The following is a 22725-nucleotide window of genomic DNA, read 5'->3' as shown; positions in this document are numbered from 1 at the left end:
GTGTTAACCGCCCCGGAGACAGAGCCCTCCCCCTGGTGACGTGGCGGCGGGTAGCGGGCGGTGATTGGCTGGAGCGGGCGAGCTGTGTGGAGGTCGGTAGGGCTGTGACGTCACGGCCGGGAGCTGTGATTGGCGGGGGACAAGATGGCCGCTGCGCGTGGAGGTGAGTGGCGGGACGTGTGTCTGCTGCTGCTGTGATGACAGAGAGGCGCGAGATACAAACTGCAGGACGTGCGCGGCCGCATTCTGTAACGTGGCCGTCCAGACCGGCGCTCTCACAGCCTGCAACTTCCCGGCCGGCGGATCGCGCCAGCTGCAGAGCGGTGGCTGTCGTAAAATGTCAGTGCAGAGTACGGCACCGGCCCGCGGTGGTTAGAGCAGTGCCCGCCGGGAAGAGCTAATAAAGCTGCAGGGCGCCTGTCCGCTGCCGGCAGTACCGGAGGGGGAGACTAGGGCGCGGGGGGCAGATAGTGTGTGTGTGTGTGTGTGTGTGTGTGTGTGTATATATATATATATATCTCACTTTATTCCTCTCAGCAGTGATGCTGCACAGTTGCAGCAGGACAGTCCATTACACTGCAGCTCCTGTATTGCGGTGCATCACTGGGTGGATCTTGGTGCAGACATTAGCTCAGATTCCACACCTTTCATTTTAATGTAAGTCTGGGGTTTTCCCCCCTGCAGGTCTGAACACGGCAGAGTAAGACGTGGCGTCCCTTCTGGGTGTGAGCTTCCCTGTGGCCTCGGGCTATACCACGGCCGTATGTTGTGCAGCCGGGGGTCCACAGCTCGGTAACGTGCGTCTTACAGCTGGCCGTACGGACGCCGCCGGCCGCGCTCACAGCGGTTGTGGGAACGCAGCGCTCATGTTTTACCGCCCCCAGCATTGCACTGGGGGATGAGATGCGCTAAAAAGCGCCGCTGGACTGTAACATAGATCAGACGGCGCTCGTTAGAAACGCCAAGCTAAAACGCTGAACTTGGAACTCCCGTTTAATTTTCATAAAAGTGCTAATAAAATCATCACGACGGGTCATTTTCTTGTTTCTGTTGGGTAATTCCAAGGAATCCACAAAGCGCTTTCCCACCCAAAATAAATAAGAGTTGGGGGTGTGCTGGTGGCAGGGACATTGGATTGGAAAGGGTTAAAAGACGCTTCCCCTTCCATATTTGTCTACCTCCCATCCACTTCTATAGGGACCTTTTGCGGAGCAAAATGCAGAAAGATACAGCAGGTCCTACTATTTTCCGCACGTGCAAAACAAGCTCATGAGGACAGACTCATTGGAATCAATGGGGTCTACCATGCTTCCCTGACAATAAGACACTGTCTTATATTAATTTTTCCCCCAAAAAGAGGCATAGTGTCTTATACTCACCTAGTCGATGTTGTCCTGGTGCCTCGCACTGGTCTCCGCACTGACAGCATTCTCTTCTCGGTAACGGGGCTTTGAATACCCCGCTTCCAGCAAGCAAGTGCTGTGATTGGATCTCGATGAACCAATCAGTTATTCACTTGATGGCTGTGAATAAACAAGTGTCGGCTCTCCTTGGCTGAGCCAGCAGCGCTCGTGATCCAATCACAGCACTCGCTTGCTGGAGGCGGAGCATTCAAAGCGCTATTATCAGGAAGAGAATGCTGTCAGCGCAGAGGACACGGCGGCCTGCCGCAGTGCTGGATACCAAAACGCTGGCAGCTAGGTGAATATTGCTGGTTTTTATTTTATCTGGTGTAGCTAGGGCTTAATTCTGGGGGAGGGCTTATATTTCAAGCCCCCCTGAAAATCAGGGTAGGGCTGATTATCAGTAAAAAACACTATATTCTCTGTTTACGTGCAAAATTACCCGAACCTATACAAACAATTGTGTGAAGAAGTCCTAAATAAGTGACTGACTTACTGGAGGATGCCGTTACAAGCTGGATTTCACACGACACAAATTGTCCCTGTACCTTGGCCCTTCTGTGATATCAGGAACGCTGGGCCTTGTGGCAACCAGTCTGTTTTTTCCCTTGCCTATGCTAAAAAATAGAACGTGAGCAGTCCGAATACAGGGATTGTCGCGGTCCCCTTGGCTGTACATAGCTGCTTGATGAGTCTATCATAGGGGCCCATTCACATGGCATATTTTCTATCAGTATGTTTATCTGACTGGGCATAGATATCACACAGCCACGTATAAATTGGTGTATTTACGGGCATTCTTCACATGGACCAATGTTGTACAGAAAAAAACAAACTGCAGCATGTCCTACTTTTAGTCTGTTTTAACGGCCCCAAAAACTCGCCCATTAAAGTCTATGGATGTTTAAGAAAAAGACAGCGAAAACACATATTGGCATCCATGTTCACTTTTTTTAGGGAGGGGGCACCCTGTTTTCTGCAGCTTGTGACAAAACTGACATCACTTGCGCCTCTGCGTTTTTTTTTTTTGCAAGCAATGAAAAATGGATATCACAGCTGCAACACAGATAAAAATGTACATACTCAGTAAGGCTGGGTTAGCCGCCGCAAAAACCGCGACATTTCCGCTGGGAGAACCGCCGCGGAAAAAGCCGTGGCGGCTTTGAAGCGGCCCGGCCGCTCGCTTTTCCGTTGCAGCCGGCGCTCCCATAGAGGAGAGCACGGCCACAACGAAAGTAAACAAAAAAGTAAATAGACATGCTGCACCTTTTGAAGCTGCGGTGGCCACAGCCGTGTTTTCAGACGGACTTACCGCAGCGGATTGGCCGTCCCGTGTGGACGAGATTTCTGAGAAATCTCGTCCACATGGCTGGCTAATCCCGAGATTTGCTGCAGCGAAATTCCGCGCGGCAAAACCGCCCTGTGTGAGCCCAGCCTAAAACCGCCTGTTTTTCACAGAGTGCGATTTCAGCCGCCCGTGTGAATGAGCGCTCATGATGATTACATAGTTTAACATTTTTTTTTAAAGAAGTTATTTAATGCATGTGGACTCGTAGTAGTGTTCTTTTGTTTTTTTTTGTTTTTTTTTTCTCTCCGGAGGTCTTTTGTCTGTTTCCCTTATTAGTAAATTGTAAATGTTTGGGCGGCTCCGGGTGCTTCTAGATGTTTGACCTTTTTTGTAGCTGTGTATTCCCCGTTTGCCCTCAGTCTGATTACACTGTGCAACACAATTTTTGTAACAGATGAGCAGATAAGCAGCTTATAGTAAAGCCCATTTACACCAGCCAATGATCGCTAAAAAACGCTAATCAGCAATCGTTTTATCGATAATCGATGCGTGTAAATGTGCGCCCATCGTCCACTTTTCGGGCACTATTAGCTGATCGTTAAATTCAAGCTAACCTAAAAATCATCATTCACTCATATCCGCAGTTCTCCACGGGGAGTGCTAATAGCATTGTTTCCCGTGGAGAACAAAGGATCTGAGCGCAGATAAGAGCCCTCGGGCTATTAACTGCATTCAGGGAAGGCTTCATTTGCACACCTAATTGGTACTTAAATAGCTGAGTAGCTACTTAATTCTTTATGCAAAATGATCGCTCAGAGCTTTCACTCAAACTGTCGTTTGAGCGATCATCTGCTGGTGTAAATGGGCCTTAACTTTAGTGCGCTGAATTCAAAAATGATATCAGTTTTTTTCTGCCACATATGGTTTTCCAGGTATGGGGAATAATGTAATCCAATTGCTGTTGTATTTTTTGGAAATCTGCCTACACAATTAGTCCAGTCGGCTCGCCTTTAACCTTGCTTAATAAAAAGAATAAAAAGTGATTGCACAACTATTTCACAATCACTGTTACACACCGCTCGCTGACTGAACACTGTAAGGGTAGGTTTATGCTACATTTAGGGTATGTTTCCACGTGGCGTAAGCACTGCGGATCAGCCACCAGTAAGTTGTAATTAATGAACTGTGTTTTTACAGGTCAGTGGTTAGACTAAGTACAAGAATGAAAATCATAAAACAAAAATACATGTTTGGTATTGCTGCGTCCGTAAAAGTCCGATCTATCAACGAACGTATTATTTACCCCGCATGGTGAACACCGTCCGAGAAAATTAAGAAAGCCAGAAATGCGCTTTTTTTTCATTCTGTCTCCAAGAAAAATGCTATAAAAAGTGATCAAAAAGTAATATGTATTCCAATATGGTACCATCGCAAACAGCAGGACGCCCCGCAAGAAATGAGCCCTCGCACAACTATATGGACGGAACAATAAAGTTATTGCGTGCAGAAGATGCGGCAGAAAATAATTTTTAAAAAATGTGTTTGAAAAAAAAAAAATGATAGTACAGCAAAAAAAAAAAACTACATAAGTTTGTTATCGTAGTAATCATACTGACCCACAGAATAAAGTTATCAGGTCATTTTCTGTTGCAGTTTGTGCGCCATAGAAACAAGACGCACTAAAAGATGGTGGAATTTTTTTTTTCCATTTTACTCCACTTAAAACTCTTCAGTACATTATATGGTACAGTAAATAGCACCTTTGAAAAATACAACTCATTCCACAAAAACAAGCCCTCAAACAGCGACGTTGATGGAAAAAGAAAGGAGTTAATGATTTTTTAAAACGGAAAAAAAAGTCTTGGTCACTAAGGGGTGAAATAACTTGGAAGTGAGACGTGCTGCTAGTATTCAATGTTACCTGTGAAATCAGCAGCTTGTAATTCTACAGAAAAGTATCCATTACTTTTTGTTAGGAAAATTTTTTAAAACTTTAGTTGCACAGCGTTCTGATTAGTATGTCCATGTAGCACTGATTGCTCTGCTGGGCTGCATGAAGCTGCTTTTACACAGCATTTTGCTGAAAAAAAAAAAGGGCTGCGACCCCGTGTTACTTTAAAGCTTATAGTGAAATTTAACACCCGCTACATGCGACGCTAAATGTTTTGGTTTGTGGCATTTTTCCAGTAGGATTTAATATAGGACTTTGAAAAATGGTAGAAAAAAAAATGCATGTTACAAATTTTAGGTTATTTACCCTAATGAGGTTTAAAAAAAACTATAAAATCACTTGGAAAAATACACCCTCCAGGAAAAAAACTATGAAAAATGCTTGGAATTTATTTATTTTTACAAGCATTTAGGTAGGCCTAAAAAACTGCATGGATGAGGCCTTATAGCAACATATGTTTAATCAGCACTGAGGGGTTCATTAGGGGGGGAGGTAAACAGAACTTGCTGGCTGACTGGGTCTCTTATAACGGAACAGTGCTGAATGGACCCCCCCGACCACCATGGGGTCTGTTTGCTTCCTGTTTGGCATTTTAGGGGACATAATCGCGCTGCACACCTAACACTGATGTGAACAGACCCTTAGGGCTCATGTCCACGGGCAAAATAAGAATTAAAATCCGCAGCGGATTTTAACTCTTATCCTGCCCGCGGATCCGCACCCCATAGGGATGCATTGACCACCCGCGGGGTAGATAAATACCCGCGGATGGTCAATAAAAGGGATTTAAAAAAAAATGGAGCATGAAAAAATCTGGACCATGCTCCATTTTCATGCGGGTCTCCCGCGGGGACGGCTCCCGCGGGCTTCTATTGAAGCCTATGGAAGCCGTCCGGATCCGCGGGAGACAAAAATCAAGATTTACTCACACGCTCCGTTTCTTCTCTTCGCGCGGCGCCATCTTCTCTCCGTCGCGGCCGGATCTTTTTTCTTCGGGACGGCGCATGCGCGGGGCACGTCACCGACGTCATCATGCGCATCCGCCGAGCCGAAGAAAGAAGATCCGGCCGCGACGAGAGAAGATGACGCCGCAGCGAAGAGAAGAAACGGAGCGGATGGGAGGTGAGTTTATTCTTATTTATTGTTATTTTCATCCCTCATGTCCGCGGGGCAGAAGGGACCCGCTGCAGATTCTCCATGGAGAATCTGCAGCGGATCTGATTTTCCCCGTGGACATGAGGCCTTAGGCTAGTTTCACACTGGCGAGGGCAATATCGAGTTGTGATTCATGTCCCGATATCGCCAACATGTGAAAGCCCTCTTGGATGCCAGGCATTTTCATGTGAAAAGAGCCTTGCATCACTGTAGGGATGAAGGGAATCACAGCCGTGGCAGAGGATCGCGGAGTTCTCCAATTGCTTTCAATGGGGTTGCCGCCTGTGCCCCCACCCTATTGAAAACAATGGGCGATCTTGCAAGAAGATAGAGCATGCTGCAATTTGTTTCTCGCAGATCATTGCATTGCGGTGCCATGCAGGAAAATATTGTTCATTTATATGACCCCATTCAAAAGCATGGGGTTCATATTTGTGTGTCTCAAAATGCACAATTCCCATACGATTTTCTTCGCCATGTGAAACCGACCTTAGAAATATTGCTTGTAATGTGTGGAGATGTAATGTGCACATGCTTGTCTGACCATAACCTCTACTTCCAGCCTGGTGTGTGCCATGCCTGGCCTCCAATGAGACCCTTCAAGAATTATGCCGCAAGGAGTTACTCACCTGCAAATGTCTTGGGATTACTAGGAAGAATCTAAACAATTATGAAGTGGAATATATCTGTGACCACAAAATAGAAAAGGTAAAGTACACGGCGCACTCGGGGGGTGAAGGGGAAGGTGTTCTGGTAAGGTACACGGCACACTCGGGGGGTGAAGGGGAAGGTGTTCTGGTAAGGTACACGGCGCACTCGGGGGTGGAGGGGAAGGTGTTCTGGTAAGGTACACAGTGCACTCGGGGGTGAAGGGGAAGGTGTTCTGGTAACGTACATAGTGCACTTGGGGGTGAAGGGGAAGGTGTTCTGGTAAGGTACACAGTGCACTCGGGGGTGAAGGGGAAGGTGCTCTGGTAAGGTACACAGCGCACTCGGGGGTGGAGGGGAAGGTGTTCTGGTAAGGTACACAGTGCACTCGGGGGTGAAGGGGAAGCTGTTCTGGTAGCGTACATAGTGCACTTGGGGGTGAAGGGGAAGGTGTTCTGGTAAGGTACACAGTGCACTCGGGGGTGAAGGGGAAGGTGCTCTGGTAAGGTACACAGCGCACTCGGGGGTGGAGGGGAAGGTGTTCTGGTAAGGTACACAGTGCACTCGGGGGTGGAGGGGAAGGTGTTCTGGTAAGGTACACAGTGCACTTGGGGGTGAAGGGGAAGGTGTTCTGGTAAGGTACACGGCGCACTCGGGGGTGAAGGGGAAGGTGTTCTGGTAAGGTACACGGCGCACTCGGGGGTGGAGGGGAAGGTGTTCTGGTAAGGTACACGGCGCACTCGGGGGTGGAGGGGAAGGTGTTCTGGTAAGGTACACGGCGCACTCGGGGGGTGAAGGGGAAGGTGTTCTGGTAAGGTACACGGCGCACTCGGGGGGTGAAGGGGAAGGTGTTCTGGTAAGGTACACAGCGCACTCGGGGGGTGAAGGGGAAGGTGTTCTGGTAAGGTACACAGTGCACTCGGGGGTGGAGGGGAAGGTGTTCTGGTAAGGTACACAGCGCACTCGGAGGTGGAGGGGAAGGTGTTCTGGTATGGTACATGGCGCACTCGGTGGAGGGGAAGGTGTTCTGGTATGATACATGGCGCACTCTTTGGTGGAGGGGAAGGTGTTCTGGTAAGGTACACAGCACACTCGGGGGTGAAGGTGTTCTGGAAAGGTACACTGCGCACTTGGGGGTGAAGGGGAAGGTGTTCTGGTAAGGTACACAGCACACTCGGGGGTGAAGGGGAAGGTGTTCTGGTAAGGTACACAGCGCACTCGGGGGTGAAGGGGAAGGTGTTCTGTAAGGTACACAGCGCACTTGGGGGTGAAGAGGAAGGTGTTCGGGTAAGGTACACAGCGCACTTGGGGGTGAAGGGGAAGGTGTTCTGGTAAGGTACACAGTGCACTCGGGGGTGAAGAGGAAGGTGTTCTGGTAAGGTACACAGTGCACTCGGGGGTGAAGGGGAAGGTGTTCTGGTAAGGTACACGGCGCACTCGGGGGTGGAGGGGAAGGTGTTCTGGTAAGGTACACAGCGCACTCGGGGGTGGAGGGGAAGGTGTTCTGGTAAGGTACACAGCGCACTCGGAGGTGGAGGGGAAGGTGTTCTGGTATGGTACATGGCGCACTCGGTGGAGGGGAAGGTGTTCTGGTATGATACATGGCGCACTCTTGGGTGGAGGGGAAGGTGTTCTGGTAAGGTACACAGCACACTCGGGGGTGAAGGTGTTCTGGAAAGGTACACTGCGCACTTGGGGGTGAAGGGGAAGGTGTTCTGGTAAGGTACACAGCACACTCGGGGGTGAAGGGGAAGGTGTTCTGGTAAGGTACACAGCGCACTCGGGGGTGAAGGGGAAGGTGTTCTGTAAGGTACACAGCGCACTTGGGGGTGAAGAGGAAGGTGTTCGGGTAAGGTACACAGCGCACTTGGGGGTGAAGGGGAAGGTGTTCTGGTAAGGTACACAGTGCACTCGGGGGTGAAGAGGAAGGTGTTCTGGTAAGGTACACAGTGCACTCGGGGGTGAAGGGGAAGGTGTTCTGGTAAGGTACACGGCGCACTCGGGGGTGGAGGGGAAGGTGTTCTGGTAAGGTACACAGCGCACTCGGGGGTGAAGGGGAAGGTGTTCGGGTAAGGTACACAGCGCACTTGGGGGTGAAGGGGAAGGTGTTCTGGTAAGGTACACAGTGCACTCGGGGGTGGAGGGGAAGGTGTTCTGGTAAGGTACACAGCGCACTCGGGGGTGGAGGGGAAGGTGTTCTGGTAAGGTACACAGCGCACTCGGGGGTGAAGGGGAAGGTGTTCTGGTAAGGTACACAGCGCACTCGGGGGTGGAGGGGAAGGTGTTCTGGTAAGGTACACGGCGCACTCGGGGGTGGAGGGGAAGGTGTTCTGGTAAGGTACATGGCGCACTCGGGGGTGGAGGGGAAGGTGTTCTGGTAAGGTACACGGCGCACTCGGGGGTGGAGGGCAAGGTGTTCTGGTAAGGTACATGGCGCACTCGGGGGTGGAGGGCAAGGTGCTTTGGGCATCCTTGAGGCTACAAGTCTGAATCATTTTAGTCCTGTGTAAAGATGTTGCCTGGCCCCCTGCTGAGCTATTAGTACCTGCAGCCTGCACATGCTCCGGAGACCCTGCTACAGTTGTCTTACACAGCCACACATTTGTTTTCAATTAGCCCTCTGGAAAGGCTTTATGAGCCCTGAGCTGCTGCTGCAGGGTAATTAACCATTTCCTGCCTCCCAGCAGACACCATCCTATGAGCTGCTTAGCCCTTTAAACAAAAAGCCATTATGCAGTGTTTGTATGCCCTTTAATTACTGCTTCTCTTTTGTCCATCTGTCAGGATGCTAAAGTGATTCTAAAACTCGTGTGTAGAGTTGATATTTGGAGCTGGCTTCTCATATATGTGTCAGGTGTTCACTCCATCTAAAGGCTTGTAAACATGCTCATGCACACAACAGTCACCAGGAATGGCCATTTTGGGTGACCATCAGATTAAAAATTATTGCAGACTTCTGAAAAGTGATTGGCCACATTAAAAACTATTAGGAGCAGTTAGCCAAAAATATGTCTATGGCATGATCGGCCGAATGTGGTGGATCGTTTACTATCTTGTATAGTTCCCAGGTAGTTGTGTTTTTTTTTTTCCTTTTAAACGGTGACTCCCGACGGTCCACTTGTATCTGCAGTGTTATTGATGGGCTGGATTGCAGACTCCTGACATGTTAGATGGATGGCAGGCTATAGGCTGCGTTCATATCTGCAGCAAGGCTTTCATTTCTCCACACATTTGATCAGATACATTTTAACTTGATACTTTGATGCGACTCCTCGGGTTTCATGCGAGACAAATATTTAAGGCTGAGACTTGGGGCAAACCCAAAACTACAGAGCCCAGCTGATGCTGTCACATTGTATTTAGATGGCACGTTATACATAGCACGTCTTGACCCTGTGAGAACAGGAGAGATCAGACAAGATCTTCAGGATCTGAAGTATGGTAAAGATGGTGAATGGCCGGCTGGGTGATACCAGCCTCATCTACATGACTGTAATTTGTGGCATCCATGTGCTATGGATGCTGAATACAATTGGATTGCATTCTTATGGGCAAGTACATTATGGTGCAGGGCAACATCACGGCTTGCTTTACTGCTTCTAAGAGGAAGCAAGATGCAATACAGTTCTGCAATTATATATGTGAGGCCTATAATGCTTTTTGTTATCAGCTGTAACAATACTGGTTGGAGACTTAGGTCCACGGGCGGATTTGATTTGCGGGAGATCCGCAAATCAAGCTGCCCATAGGGATGCATTAGCATCTGCAGGACAGTAAAAAGCATGCGGATGTGAAATTCCCCCCTTCCCCCCGGCGTGCGGATCGCACACACGGCAAAAAATCGCAGCATGCTCTATTTTCCTGCAGATCCCGCACGGATGGCTTCCATTGAAGTCAATGGAAGCCGTCTGATCAACGGACCACCCGCAGCTGTCACTGTGGACGGACCGTGGATCCACGGGAAAACATTTTGAAGATTTAAAAAAAAAAAAAAGTACTGTGCGCCCGGACACATCCACCGTGCTGAAGAAAGAAGATCCGGCTACCACAGAGGAGACTGACGCTGGACCCACAGAGGTAAGAAGATGACTTTTCCTCTCCATGTCCGCGGGCACGGCTGTATTCCGCTGTGGGATTCAGCAGTGGAATCCGTGTGTACAAGTGGACATTGGGCCTTACAGTATACTGGAGTGTTTCCCAATCATAATGTTACCTTTACAGTCTTGTGCCGGTTGAAGCCCTGGTTACCTGTTTACATATTATAGTAACATCTTTATTTTGTTTTTAAAGGGTAGAGAATATTTCCTTGTGAAGTGGAAGGGATGGCCTGAGTCCCATAATACGTGGGAGCCCAAGCAGAACCTAAAATGTTCATTCCTGTTGAAGCAGTTTTATAGCGACCTCTACAAGTATGTATCTGAACTGAAGCCTAGTAAAGCAAGTCTGCTCACAAACAACACAAAATGTTTGGATCGCTCGGTGGCTGACTATATCATTAAAAAGGCCAAACAACGAATTGCACTCAAGCGATGGGAAGAAGAGCTGAATAGGAAGAAATCCCACAATGGAATGCTGTACGTAGAAAATGATGTTGATCTGGATGGTCCGCCCAGAGACTTCTACTATATAAACGATTATAAAGCCTCTCCTGGCGTAAACACTTTTGGGGAAGCGATTGTTGGCTGTGAATGTACAGATTGCTTTACCGGTAAATGCTGCCCTGCAGAGGCGGGGGTGGTTTTCGCTTACAATGAACACAGACAGATTAAGATTCAACCTGGACGGCCTATTTATGAATGCAACGCTAGATGTAAATGTGGTCCGGATTGTCCAAATCGTGTGGTGCAGAAAGGACCCCCCTATTCTTTGTGCATCTTTAGGACACCCAACGGATGTGGATGGGGGGTTAAAACACTCCAGAAAATCAAGAAGCACAGCTTTGTCATGGAGTATGTTGGCGAGGTACGCATTGCAGTCACCTGTATACCTTTTTACTGTTCTTAGTCAGTGGAGTACTGTTTTTGTGAGTATGATATACTGATTGCATAACTTTTTAGGCTGAGATGAATGTTCCAATGTGTAATAGTAATACATCGATATGCACAGCTTCTGAATTGGTCCATATTAGTACCACACTCAATATAATTGGTCCGACTAAATGTATACCGTATTGCTTGGATATCACATTCTCATTTTAAAAGTGTGGGTACTGTAAAAAGTGTATGGCTAGGATGTGTAGCTGTGGCAGTTCCCAATGCTTACCTCTATAGGGTCAAACCCATATACACCTAGTGCTTCTGACCACTGACAGATGGTTCAAGTTGTTTTTTTTTAATATATATATTTGATTAACGAAACCAAGTAAGTAGATGTAAGCAAAATTGATCCAGACTTCAAGATGATAGTAATCTCCAGTAGTTAAAAACATCAGCTTAGAGTATACTTAAAATAAATTAATATAGGCTGCCTTGTGTGCACACGAGGAAGAACACTATTTATGGTCATTATAGGACGTATATCCTGCATTTTTAAACATTTTTTTTCCCCCTCTGCAGCCTATATCTGCAATTTCTTCATTCTCTCTGGACTGGTGAGGGTGGACTAGCTCTTACAGACTTTGCTCTGTAACTGCTCGTAGCACAAACATATCATGTAGGGTAGTGTACAGCAGTACCGAGCAGTAGAGATGTGAATAAACAGCAGATGATAATTCACTATTAACTCCAGCAGACACTGTGTTAGTGAGTGCCTCTCCTTTCCCCTCCTCCTCTGCTTTCATGAACATCCATGAGCATGAGGAATCCTCCACATCCAGTTCTGCCATCTTCAGTCACATAGTTGGCAGCAGGCAATGGACAGTAAGTTAGGAGGAAAGAAGACCACTAGTGGCCAGCACTTTAGAGGGATATTTCAGCATAAATCCATCATTTTAGGTAGATAAAGAGCAGTTGTGCTACTTATCACACTGGCTATCACATAAGCACAAGTTATTTGAAAGGTTAGTGATCATTTAAAGGGATTGTACAAAAAACCGACTTGACACATATCTACAGGATAGGTGTAAAAAGTCTCATCTGAGGGGGTATCACCGCTGAAACCCCCACCAATCACGAGAATGTAGGTACTGTGTCCCCCTCTTATCACTTTACAATTGCTACACTCGCCGGCAGTGATGTCAGATTGAATGGAGTGGCAGTCACACATGTGCGGTGTTGGTCCATTCATTTTCAGTGGGGCTGCACTTGTCTCCTCTCCGGGGCGCTGCCAGCATTTGTCACTTCTCTGCATTCAGACGTTATTGGTTACAGAAGCAGCAACATGATAGGCATGGTAAAAATCCCTTCTTATATTTATTAAAGGTATATAAAATACCGCCCCACCGTCCGGTGTAAAGTCTCCTTTTGCCTTCTCTTGGTAGGAATATTTTTATTGGTGAATGAAGTGCGCCGTTTGGACTGCAGGTGTCATATAGCCAAGGGGAGCACAGTGCATCCTCATCCTGTGCAGTCAAGAGGGATACACTAAATCCACCGACTCTGCATCGGGAGAGAAACAACCCCCTCCCCATATAGAGAGAGTAGCATTATGCACATGATTGACCAAAAAGAAAAAAGATTGCTACCGTGTTATAGTCCCTGTACACAAGGTAAATGACTGTACGAGCGCTGACTTCAATGCTAAGGTCGTTGGCGCTCGTGCAGAGTGTTAAGGCCTCCTGCACATGGGCGAGTTGGACCCTGCATGCGGGATTCCCACGGCGGAGTTCGACCCGGTACCTGGCCGGTGACCCCAGCTTTTACCTGTCAGGCAGCTTTTTTGTGTGCTGCGGATCCCCCGATACTTCCGCAGTGCTCACTGCGGAAGTGCCGTGGGACGGACGGCTTCCATTGACTTCAATGGAAGCTGTCTGTGCGTAGCCCGCACAGAATCGCAACATGCTACGATTTTCTTTTTTTCTCTGCAAGTAAAAAATTGCAATTGATTTCTGCTTGTGGAGATGAAATGGCGTTTTGCCATTGTATGCTATGGGGCGCTATTTGCTGCAGAGTCCAGAGCCAGACGCCTGTCGCGGACTCCGCAATGCAAATCCACCTGTGTGCAGGAGGCCTTACACAGGCAGAGGTCGCCGATGGATTTCGGGCTTCTCGCTGAGCGCTGCACCTTGCATAATTTCGCATCAAGATAGAACATACTTTTTCTTGCATGCTGAATACACCATACCAACACGCTCGTGTGAGCCCGGCTTAAGTCTGAGGAAGAACCCTAAGTAGATTGGAAAGTTCACCATAACATCATGTATTTTTGTTAGCCATTAAAAGGTATCATATCTACAAGATTACTTGGTCTCTCCTACTGGGAACAATCACATGATGATTGGGGCAGGATGCGTAGCACTGCTGCAGGGTGTCTCCAGTAGTTACAAGGTATAGATAAATGTTTTGCTTGGGGTATTTTGAGGTGTCCTTGTGAACAAACCCTTTATTTGTGATAAATGGTCATATTTGACAGCGGTGTTTATTTTACAAATGGTATTGATGGAGCCATCAGTGGATGCAGCAGGTTTAGAGAAGCGCCGACCTCCGCTGTGAAGCCTCCAGCTTTGTAGCGCGCCCCTCCAGGCTGTGTATTCTGTACTTTTCTTCTGGGCACATTATTTCAACGGTCATAAAGGAAAACGGTCACACCCATAGCAACCAATCACAGAGCAGCTTTTATTCAGTTTTTGGCTATAAAACTAAATCTGTGTTTGTATATATAATGTGGAGCCAAACCCTTCTCCCCACCCGACTCATTCCTGACAGCTGAGGAGGAGTTGGATGTCCCTCATACACATTAGATATTTGACAGACCTACATGTAATGTGAATGGCCAGCGCTGGTGCAGAAGGACCCGAAGCATTGTACAGCGTCACTTGTGGTTTGTCCATATGAATGCACAGTGGTGCGGTAACAGCTGCTAATTAGAAGCCCTTTTCTGATTTGGCTAATGGAGGTTGGAGCCAATGGATGTAATCAAGGAGACGTTCTCCTGGGGTTGTAGAGACAGAATGGGAGTACTTGGACCGTGTTCACATCTGCATTGTAGATCCCATCTGGGCCTCCATCCATGATGAAACGGTATGCAGGAGAATGGGATGGGGTTGGAAGCTGGACAAACCTCATTGGGATCTGTCCGATGTCTCTTGTTGCCATTATTGGGTGCATCTGGCGCTTGGTTTTCCTGCTCCCATGACATTGTGGGAAAACCAGGCTAAATGTTGGTGTAAATGCAGACTTAAGGCCCCTTCACACAGCAAGATACATTGGACGGAGCATGTAGCCAGCGGTGGCGTAGGGATCATATATCTGCGCTTGGCATGCATTTACACTGAACAGTACTTGGGTAGTTTCCATCATTCATTGGATCATAACCGCACCTCTTGTCACCCCTTCTGCCGCCTCCTTCTATTCGGCAAATCATACGATGCCGGTTTATACCAAACGGTGCCGCAGCAGGTAAACCACGATCTTCAGCTCCGCGTGAAAGACCTGATTAGCGATAATGTAACGATCTATCACGGATCATTTGTTCGCTGCATACATTTACACCTAACAATAATTGTGCAACCTACTTGATCTGACGATTATCTGCATGATAATTGCTACATGTACGCTTTTAGTTTGTATTCAGTTATGAAAAAGGTTTTATGCTAGAACCTAGTTGGAAGGTGAGGCCAGAAAGAGAGGAGCCGGAGGACATATTTTTTTGCATCAGTTATGTCTTTGGAGTTCCATAGAGTAGTGGTACTTATAAGTAACCCATTAGTAGCTTCATGCTGGCCAAAAAAGTATGCAGACAGGCCCCGCATTACAGGGAAGTATCTCTTATGCCGCATTCAGAAGGCTGTATGGGACTTGCATGGGACCCGTGTGCTGTCCAATCTCCACAGACAGGGACCATGGCTTGTCCTCTCCTCATCAGTGATACAGACCAGAGGAGATGCTGCTAACTGATAATTGGACTATCTGACGATTAGTTGGGTCCCGGCAATTACTTCATATAATTTTACTCGAACAGGAACTGTCTCCTTATATTTGAGTTAAGTACATTGTATACATAGATAGAGAAGTACAAGGGATCACATGTTGGATTTGCATATTTTACTACAAGATCAGTGTCCGAAATCTAAGGCTTAGGCTACATGCAGATGAGTGCGAACCTCGCACGGGTTTTGTGTGTTGCAAGACGCACAAAACCGGGTAATTATGAACGCTGTTCCTTTTGAATGGAGTCCTACACATAAGTGATGCTGCAAGGTAAAAATCGCTGCATGTCCTATTCCTTTGCATTCCCTCAGAATGCTTCGCCCATTGCTTTCAATTGGACAGTCAAACACATTGCATGCGGTCTGATGTGTATGCAATGTGATGTTTCACATTGAAATCAATGGAAACACGTGTGAATGTAGCCTTACACTAGGATTTTTGCTGTGGATGTGCTGAAAAAATCCACATAAGTATTAGGCCTCCCTCACACAGGGCGTTTTCAGTCCTGTGCTAAACGCTGTACAAGGCTCCCATTCATTTCAATGGGGCTGCTCACACAAGGCTGAAAACGCTGCTTTGAAAAACGCATCTTTGGGCATTTTCAGCCGAGTCTCCCATTAAAATGAATGGGCAGCGTTTTCAGTTGTGCTGAAAACGCAACGTTTTGCAAACACCCTGTGTGAGGGAGGCCGTGGCCCTATTTACATTCAGTGGGGCTAGTCCTTGGCGTTTCTGCACAAAATAAGAAGCCGTCCTGCAGAAGCATCAACACCCGCCTGGAAATATGGCTTGTGAGTGCGGATGATGTTTAGCGCTGGATTTGACGCCTATTTTAAAAATCTGTGTGAAATCCAACACGTTTGAATGAATCCTTTTAATATATATATTTTTTTAAAACTGTAATGGATGGTACAAAGGAGTTCCCGTCCTGGCGACACTTTCACTTGGATTCGGGACAAGTGTGAAGAATGTGCTGCGAGAATGTTTTACAATGAAGAGACGTGTTGCCCAACCTCGCCGCGGAGCCTCCGCATAGCTTACACCGTTAAGGATAATTTTTCTATATGCCAACCTAATAGTCTGTCGCCTCTAATTTTGTTCACGTTTCATTGTGTCGATGTGAAAGGGTGGCAATGCTGCCAAACGGTAAATGAGCACCAAGTCAATATGCATTAAGAAATGGCGGCAGTGAATGAATTGCTACTCACTTGTATTTTCTGTCTTCCTGTCTTCCAGGTAATAACAAGTGAGGAGGCGGAGAGAAGAGGCCAACAATATGACAACACAGGAATCACTTACCTCTTTGACCTAGACTATGAATCCGATGAGTTTACGGTCGATGCTGCTCGTTACGGGAACGTCTCACACTTTGTAAACCACAGTGTAAGTAGACCTGTAGAGTCTTTGGCTTATTATAGGGACATGTCACAAGTTTGGGGGTCTGGGTGCTGATGGCTAGAACAAAGCGGGTGAAGCGCATGTCCTGGCACTGCCCGCTAACTGGAGACCGACTCATAGTTTTTATGAGCCTGTCTTCAGCTAGCGAGGGTGAGTACTTCAGCTGCTTTGTAGCAATTGGCTGGATCCCCAAAAATTAATAAGTTTGACTTGTCTTGTTGATAGCACAGTTCCATTGTTAAATTTGCTCATTAATGAATGCTAACTAATCAGATAGAAGTGCGGCCTCCAGCAGCCAGTCATTGACCTTGTCTTGCATTTTAGTGTGATCCCAATCTTCAGGTGTACAACGTATTTATAGATAATTTGGATGTGCGTCTTCCACGGATTGCATTGTTTTCAACGAGACCGATCAAAGCTGGAGAGGAGCTGACCTTTGATTACCAAATGAAAGGTATGAATGCTTTTATTCACTCGTCAAATGCTAATCCTTCCAGTACAAGAAGCTTAAATGGCTGCCTGGGTTGTGTTAAATGTACCCTTTGTGTGGATGTATTCAGCAGCGTGTAACGTGCCAGGTCTCCGTCTGTTGTCCTTGGCAAGGCTCGGTGTTCTGGTGCCGGATTTACCTGTACTGCAAGTTTTCTTAAATTTATGCCAGTTTTCTGGCACAAATTGCACTGACTTGTATACTTTGCATCACAGGACTGCTAGAGCGCACTGAAAAGATATGCTCAGTGAGATCCATGGCAGTGTAAGGCCTCGTGTTCACGGGCAGATCCCACCCTTACCGTGGCCTGAGGACATTCCGGACGCGTGTGGGTCGTCCAGTGGCTCCTCCGTGCATGTGGGTGGGCTCATCTGCCCTCCTGCGGGACCTGCAGCACACCTGGAGTCACAGTTCCGGGTGTGCCGCAGATCAGACGTCTACTTCCATTGACTTCAATGGCGCAGGTCCCGTAGCAAAACGCAGCATGCTGCGATTTGTTTTCCAGACCGGATGGTCCAGAAAACAAACCCGCATGCTTTAATTAAGCTGCAGGCGCACATGAATTGCCTATAGACTGCAAAATTACCCCAGTGTGCACTGCGCCCCTGACCTCTGCATGGCGGGTGGGCTATATTTACTGGGGGGGGGGGGGGGGGGGGGGGCTGCTGTGATGTATTTGGGGGGGGGGGGGGGGGATGCTGACTGGGGGAATGCAACCCAATGTTTTATGTGTATAGAATTTTGACATTCATACATAGTAATTTCTTCATCGGTTCTGGTGTCAGGATTGTCCCACATAATTCTGCTAAGTATATATTTAGGAAATGCTATGTGTGCATTTGCCTTATTTATAAAAAGTGTGTCCTGATATATTCTTTTGGGCTGGATTTATTTCCGTTGCTCAGCTTCCTCATGGGCAAACAATAAAAGTAACTGAAGTGCTGGTTCCAGCACATGAGCGCCAGGCATAGTGCCCAACAGACCCTATTGACTATAATGGGGATCATTGGGTTTGTGTTATGCCAGATAGCATTTTCCTGAATGAAGTACACCGCATGCTGCACTATTTTGTTCAGGATCTCTGAATGGAGCCTCTGATGCAGGTGAGAACAATGGCCCTTTCAGATAGCGAAAAAACTATCGCTGGCTTCTCTCTTAAGTGTAAATGCTCAGCGTTCCACATAAAAGGCGAAGCGCTTAACGAGAAACCAGCGATGTCTTTTAGTGTAAACTCTCTGCACAAGCGCTGACAACCTTAGCGGTAATGTCAGCGCTCGTGTAAATGACTCGTCCGTGTAAAAGAGACATTAGCTTGTTTAGCAATAAAAAAAAAAAGATTAAACCCTTCATGACGCGGCCCTTTTTTTAAATTTTTTTTTTTTACTTCATTTTCGTTTTTTGGCACAGTCTGGCACACTGGCATGTTTTGGGGTGTGTGCAGAATTATAGTCTGAGGCTATACCCATGGAAATTTTCCCCCACATCTGATAGGCCGCATGAAAAATCTCATGGCATGTTCTATACCTGTCAATTTTATGGCCAAGAAATAGGTAATGCCAATGTATAGCGGGCAGCACACAGACTGGAGTCCCTGCGCTGCCATGTGAAATAGTGCATCTAGCCTAACCTTCCCACTTCTTTTACTAGGCCTTGAGGCAGAGCCCAGGAAGCACTGGTCATCTGTGTTGGTATCATTACATTACAAAATAATTAGTTTTTCCAATAATTAACTTTGTATGGGACTGTGGGTGATAGCCAAGCACTTTGTACCTGGCTGTCTCTGGCAGACCTATAGACATGGATGAAGATGTAGTGTGCACACACGTGACATTACTCTATTTGTACAGGGATCCCTGTTGCCAGCACTTGGACCTTATTTACCTATCCAATGGATAGGTGATAAGTTATTTCTATGGGACAACTCAATAATTGTACCCATTCACGTGGAAAAAAAATCCTGTTAAATTATCATATTGAGGAAATAGAGGTCAGGTATACTTTTCTTTTCTTTAGGCTCCACAAAAAATGACCTCAAAACTGCTCAGTGTGAACTGGACTTGTTAGCAGAAATCCAGATATGACCCCTTATGTTACATACACATGTAAGGAGGTCTAAAACCACTGCAGGTTTCCAGAATGAAAGGGCTCTGTAGAGCTCAGAGATGCATTAGTTAAGACCTGGCACAACGCTATCACCATTAGCTTAGATTATTACTAGAGATCTAGTAACAAAAGATAGGAGCTCCTTAATTCTCAGAATTGGTCGTGACCTTCTCACAATTGTATGATGATTGGATTCCTCACCTTCAAGTTGATAAATCTAACCTTTTCCCATTTTTGGTTCTTCTAGGTTCTGGAGACCTCAGCACAGACTCGATTGAGTTGAGCCCAGCTAAGAAGAGAGTGAGGACAACTTGCAGATGCGGAGCTGCTAACTGTAGAGGATACCTCTAATAAATACGACATACAGATTTTACTATGCTGTGACAAGGTTTATTTTAAATGGGGTTCTGGGACTACACTATTGCTGACCTATAACCTCAGGGTAGGTAATCAATAGTTGATTGTTGTGGTCTGCCGTTTTAGGATCCCCCCGATCAGCTGACTGAAGATGCCTCTAGGTGAGCACAGCAGCCTCTTCTCAGGCCTGTGCCGTCACATACATCACAGGGCTTAAGCCTTAAAAAATGAGCTAGGAGTCATTGGCTCCTAAACTGAAATTTTAGGAGCCAAATTACATTTTTAGTTGTCAAGTTTAAATGCAAATACATAGTTTTATGTTATGATAGTACCACATAATAATTCTATCAGTTACATCTACACACCCAGCGCCGCCGCCCCCCCCCCCAGTATAATCTGCACATATGACCCAAAGCCCTCCTCTCTTCCAAGCACTCTACACATCCAGTGATGCATCCCTAGTATAAAATACATAGGATTGTGCCCTAGTCTACACATCCAGAGCATCCCCATGCAGTACAATGATCCCACCAGGAGTGTCCCTCCACGGTATAATCGCCCCCAGTGCTCCATTACACCTGTAGCACCCCTGCGCGATATAATCAGAGCCAGAGTTTCCTGTCCTCTCCCTGCAGTATAATCACACCCAAAGATCCTCTTGTAGAAAAACTGCTTATTCACACGGGCATATATATGTTGTGCTTGAGGAACTCTGACACCACACACCTGTCTGTATGCTGTCTAATCTGCACAGTGTATGTCCTATTGTTGTTTATGAAAACAGACTAAGACAGGGCATGCAGCAACTTGTTGGTCCGTGTGAAAAACAGACATGTCAACTGCCTCCTGGGCTATAATGGGGCCATGTGCTATCTGATTACATGTTTGCGTGAATAGGCTCTAGTACTCGTGGAACATTTCTCGTACGATAATAATCACATCAAGCTTCTTCTCCCTCCCAGTATAATAATTACACGTGGCGCGTCCCCTCGCCCCTACAGTATACCCACATTCACAGGAGCATGCAAATGGCAACAAGGCTAAAAAGTTTTGTCGCTGTATGCCAACTCTGGTCCCATTCACTGCAATACCAGGCACAGCTGCTAAACAAGTTATGGCACTGTGCCTGGTACGGACTGAAATGACAACCACTGTCATTTCGGTCAGCTGATTGGTGCGGGTCCTGAGAGGCAGCCCTCCACACCTGGTACTGATGACCCATCTTAAGGATAGGTCATTACTAGTGTAGTGCTGCAAAACCCCTTTTAAGAGGACAATTTATTTTTTGTGATTATTTTCTTCTCCTTTCCCGGTGCATACAGGTTGTGTGAGCTTCTAATGTGCCAAACAAATGTTAACTGATTTATATTTGAAGGTTTGCCGGGGATAAACTATAATTGTATATAGGACATTAACAGATTTTATTTTATATTTTATTTTTTGAAGGGGGTTTCACATAAACGTAGGGGCAGTTACAGTGTCATGCAGTCAACACTGCAAGCCCATAGCAGATGTTTGAATTTCAGTAAACTGCTAAATAAACTGAAAAAACTTTTGCATTTGTTTTCCGTATATGCACATTGGTGTCTTTTATTGCTAATTTTTAACTTATTTATATACCAAACAGTGAAGTGGATACAGTTGTACACAAGGGAAAGAGTATTTTACAGCCTCTGTAAAATCAGAACTATCCATTCACATATAGCTCTTTTATATGGGCCGAGAATCTCACGATTCTTGTTTGCCCAAGCAAACGAGCTTGTGACATCACCAAATTGTCTGCGCTTGGGTCGCCTGTTTAAACTGCACAATTGTCAATCATTGATTGTTCACGGTTTCGAATTCCTATATGTTAAACTGCTCAATGAGTGAATGAGCTAGCACTGATTTTTATGAAGGCCAAAACAGAATGACGAGCAAGTACCCACGATTCTCGTTCAGTTGGTTGCGTTTAAACTGAACGATTATTGTTCAGTTTTGCTTGTTTGAACGATTTTCTGAACGATAGTTGCTAAGTCTAAAACGCAGCCATAGAGTCGTCATGTACACAATAAAGGGTTGTTGTTCTGTCCGTGCACCATCAGGGCACCAAGCCTCAGCTGGGATGCAGGGCACATATTAACATCTTCATCAACACTTTTGCCCTAATCACCAATCAGGTTGCTGTAATTGTGAATCAGCCAACCCAAACAACCAATCAGGTTGTTGGAATTGCTGAATAGGGCAGAAGTGTTGATGAAGATAATATGCATGCAGGACAGCATTCACCGAAATGCCATAAGCACACACAAAATGCATATTGAACACCAAAGGTAGGACTGCGAACTGAACTCACAGGCAAACATAACATATACCTACTCTAACGGGACAACCGCCATGTTGAAGTCTGTCTGTAAGCAGAGCGATTGTCCTGATAAGGACGACCCTGTGCTAGAACCTACCCATCCCTGGATGGCAAACGATCCACAGCAGGACAGGACACAGTCCGCCATCCAGACACTGGTATCATCATTGTTACAGGCCCCAGTGGGGGGAGGGGGTGGGGGGGTCCATCGCATATAACAGTCGGTCTCCCCTAGTGGTCTCAAAGTCCATAAAAAAGTGGCAGCATAAATGGTGAGGTAAAATAGTCACCAAATCTTTATTGTTCGATGTATAACAAGAAGACATTTCAACCCTTCCGGGTCTTTGTCAAGCCTTGACAAAAGGTTGAAATGTCTTCTTGTTATACATACTAGATTTATCACCAATCGAAAATGTATGGGACCATCTGGGACCCCAACTTCAACAGCCTACGTGTTTGCACAATCTAGAGCCTCAGTTACAGCTAATGTGGAATGATATGCTGCAGGATTCCATACAGAACCTGTTTGCCTCTATGCTCGCCCATATCAAGCTAGAGGAGG

The 22725-nt window shown here is 46.5% G+C and overlaps 1 protein-coding gene across 1 annotated transcript; it reads left to right on the top strand.

Moving 5' to 3' along the window:
* Positions 1 to 90: 90 nt before the first annotated feature.
* On the top strand, positions 91 to 21391 carry SUV39H2 (SUV39H2 histone lysine methyltransferase). Its single transcript, XM_066592022.1, has 6 exons — positions 91 to 163; positions 6360 to 6505; positions 10736 to 11407; positions 16708 to 16854; positions 17194 to 17323; positions 19710 to 21391. The coding sequence occupies exons 1-6, from the start codon at positions 145 to 147 to the stop codon at positions 19811 to 19813; spliced, it is 1218 nt and encodes a 405-aa protein (XP_066448119.1). The 5' UTR covers positions 91 to 144; the 3' UTR covers positions 19814 to 21391.
* Positions 21392 to 22725: the final 1334 nt, after the last annotated feature.

Source organism: Eleutherodactylus coqui, chromosome 2 (assembly GCF_035609145.1).
Source record: "Eleutherodactylus coqui strain aEleCoq1 chromosome 2, aEleCoq1.hap1, whole genome shotgun sequence".
NCBI classification, from domain to species: domain Eukaryota; kingdom Metazoa; phylum Chordata; class Amphibia; order Anura; family Eleutherodactylidae; genus Eleutherodactylus; species Eleutherodactylus coqui.
This window is presented reverse-complemented; position numbering and strand designations above follow the sequence as displayed.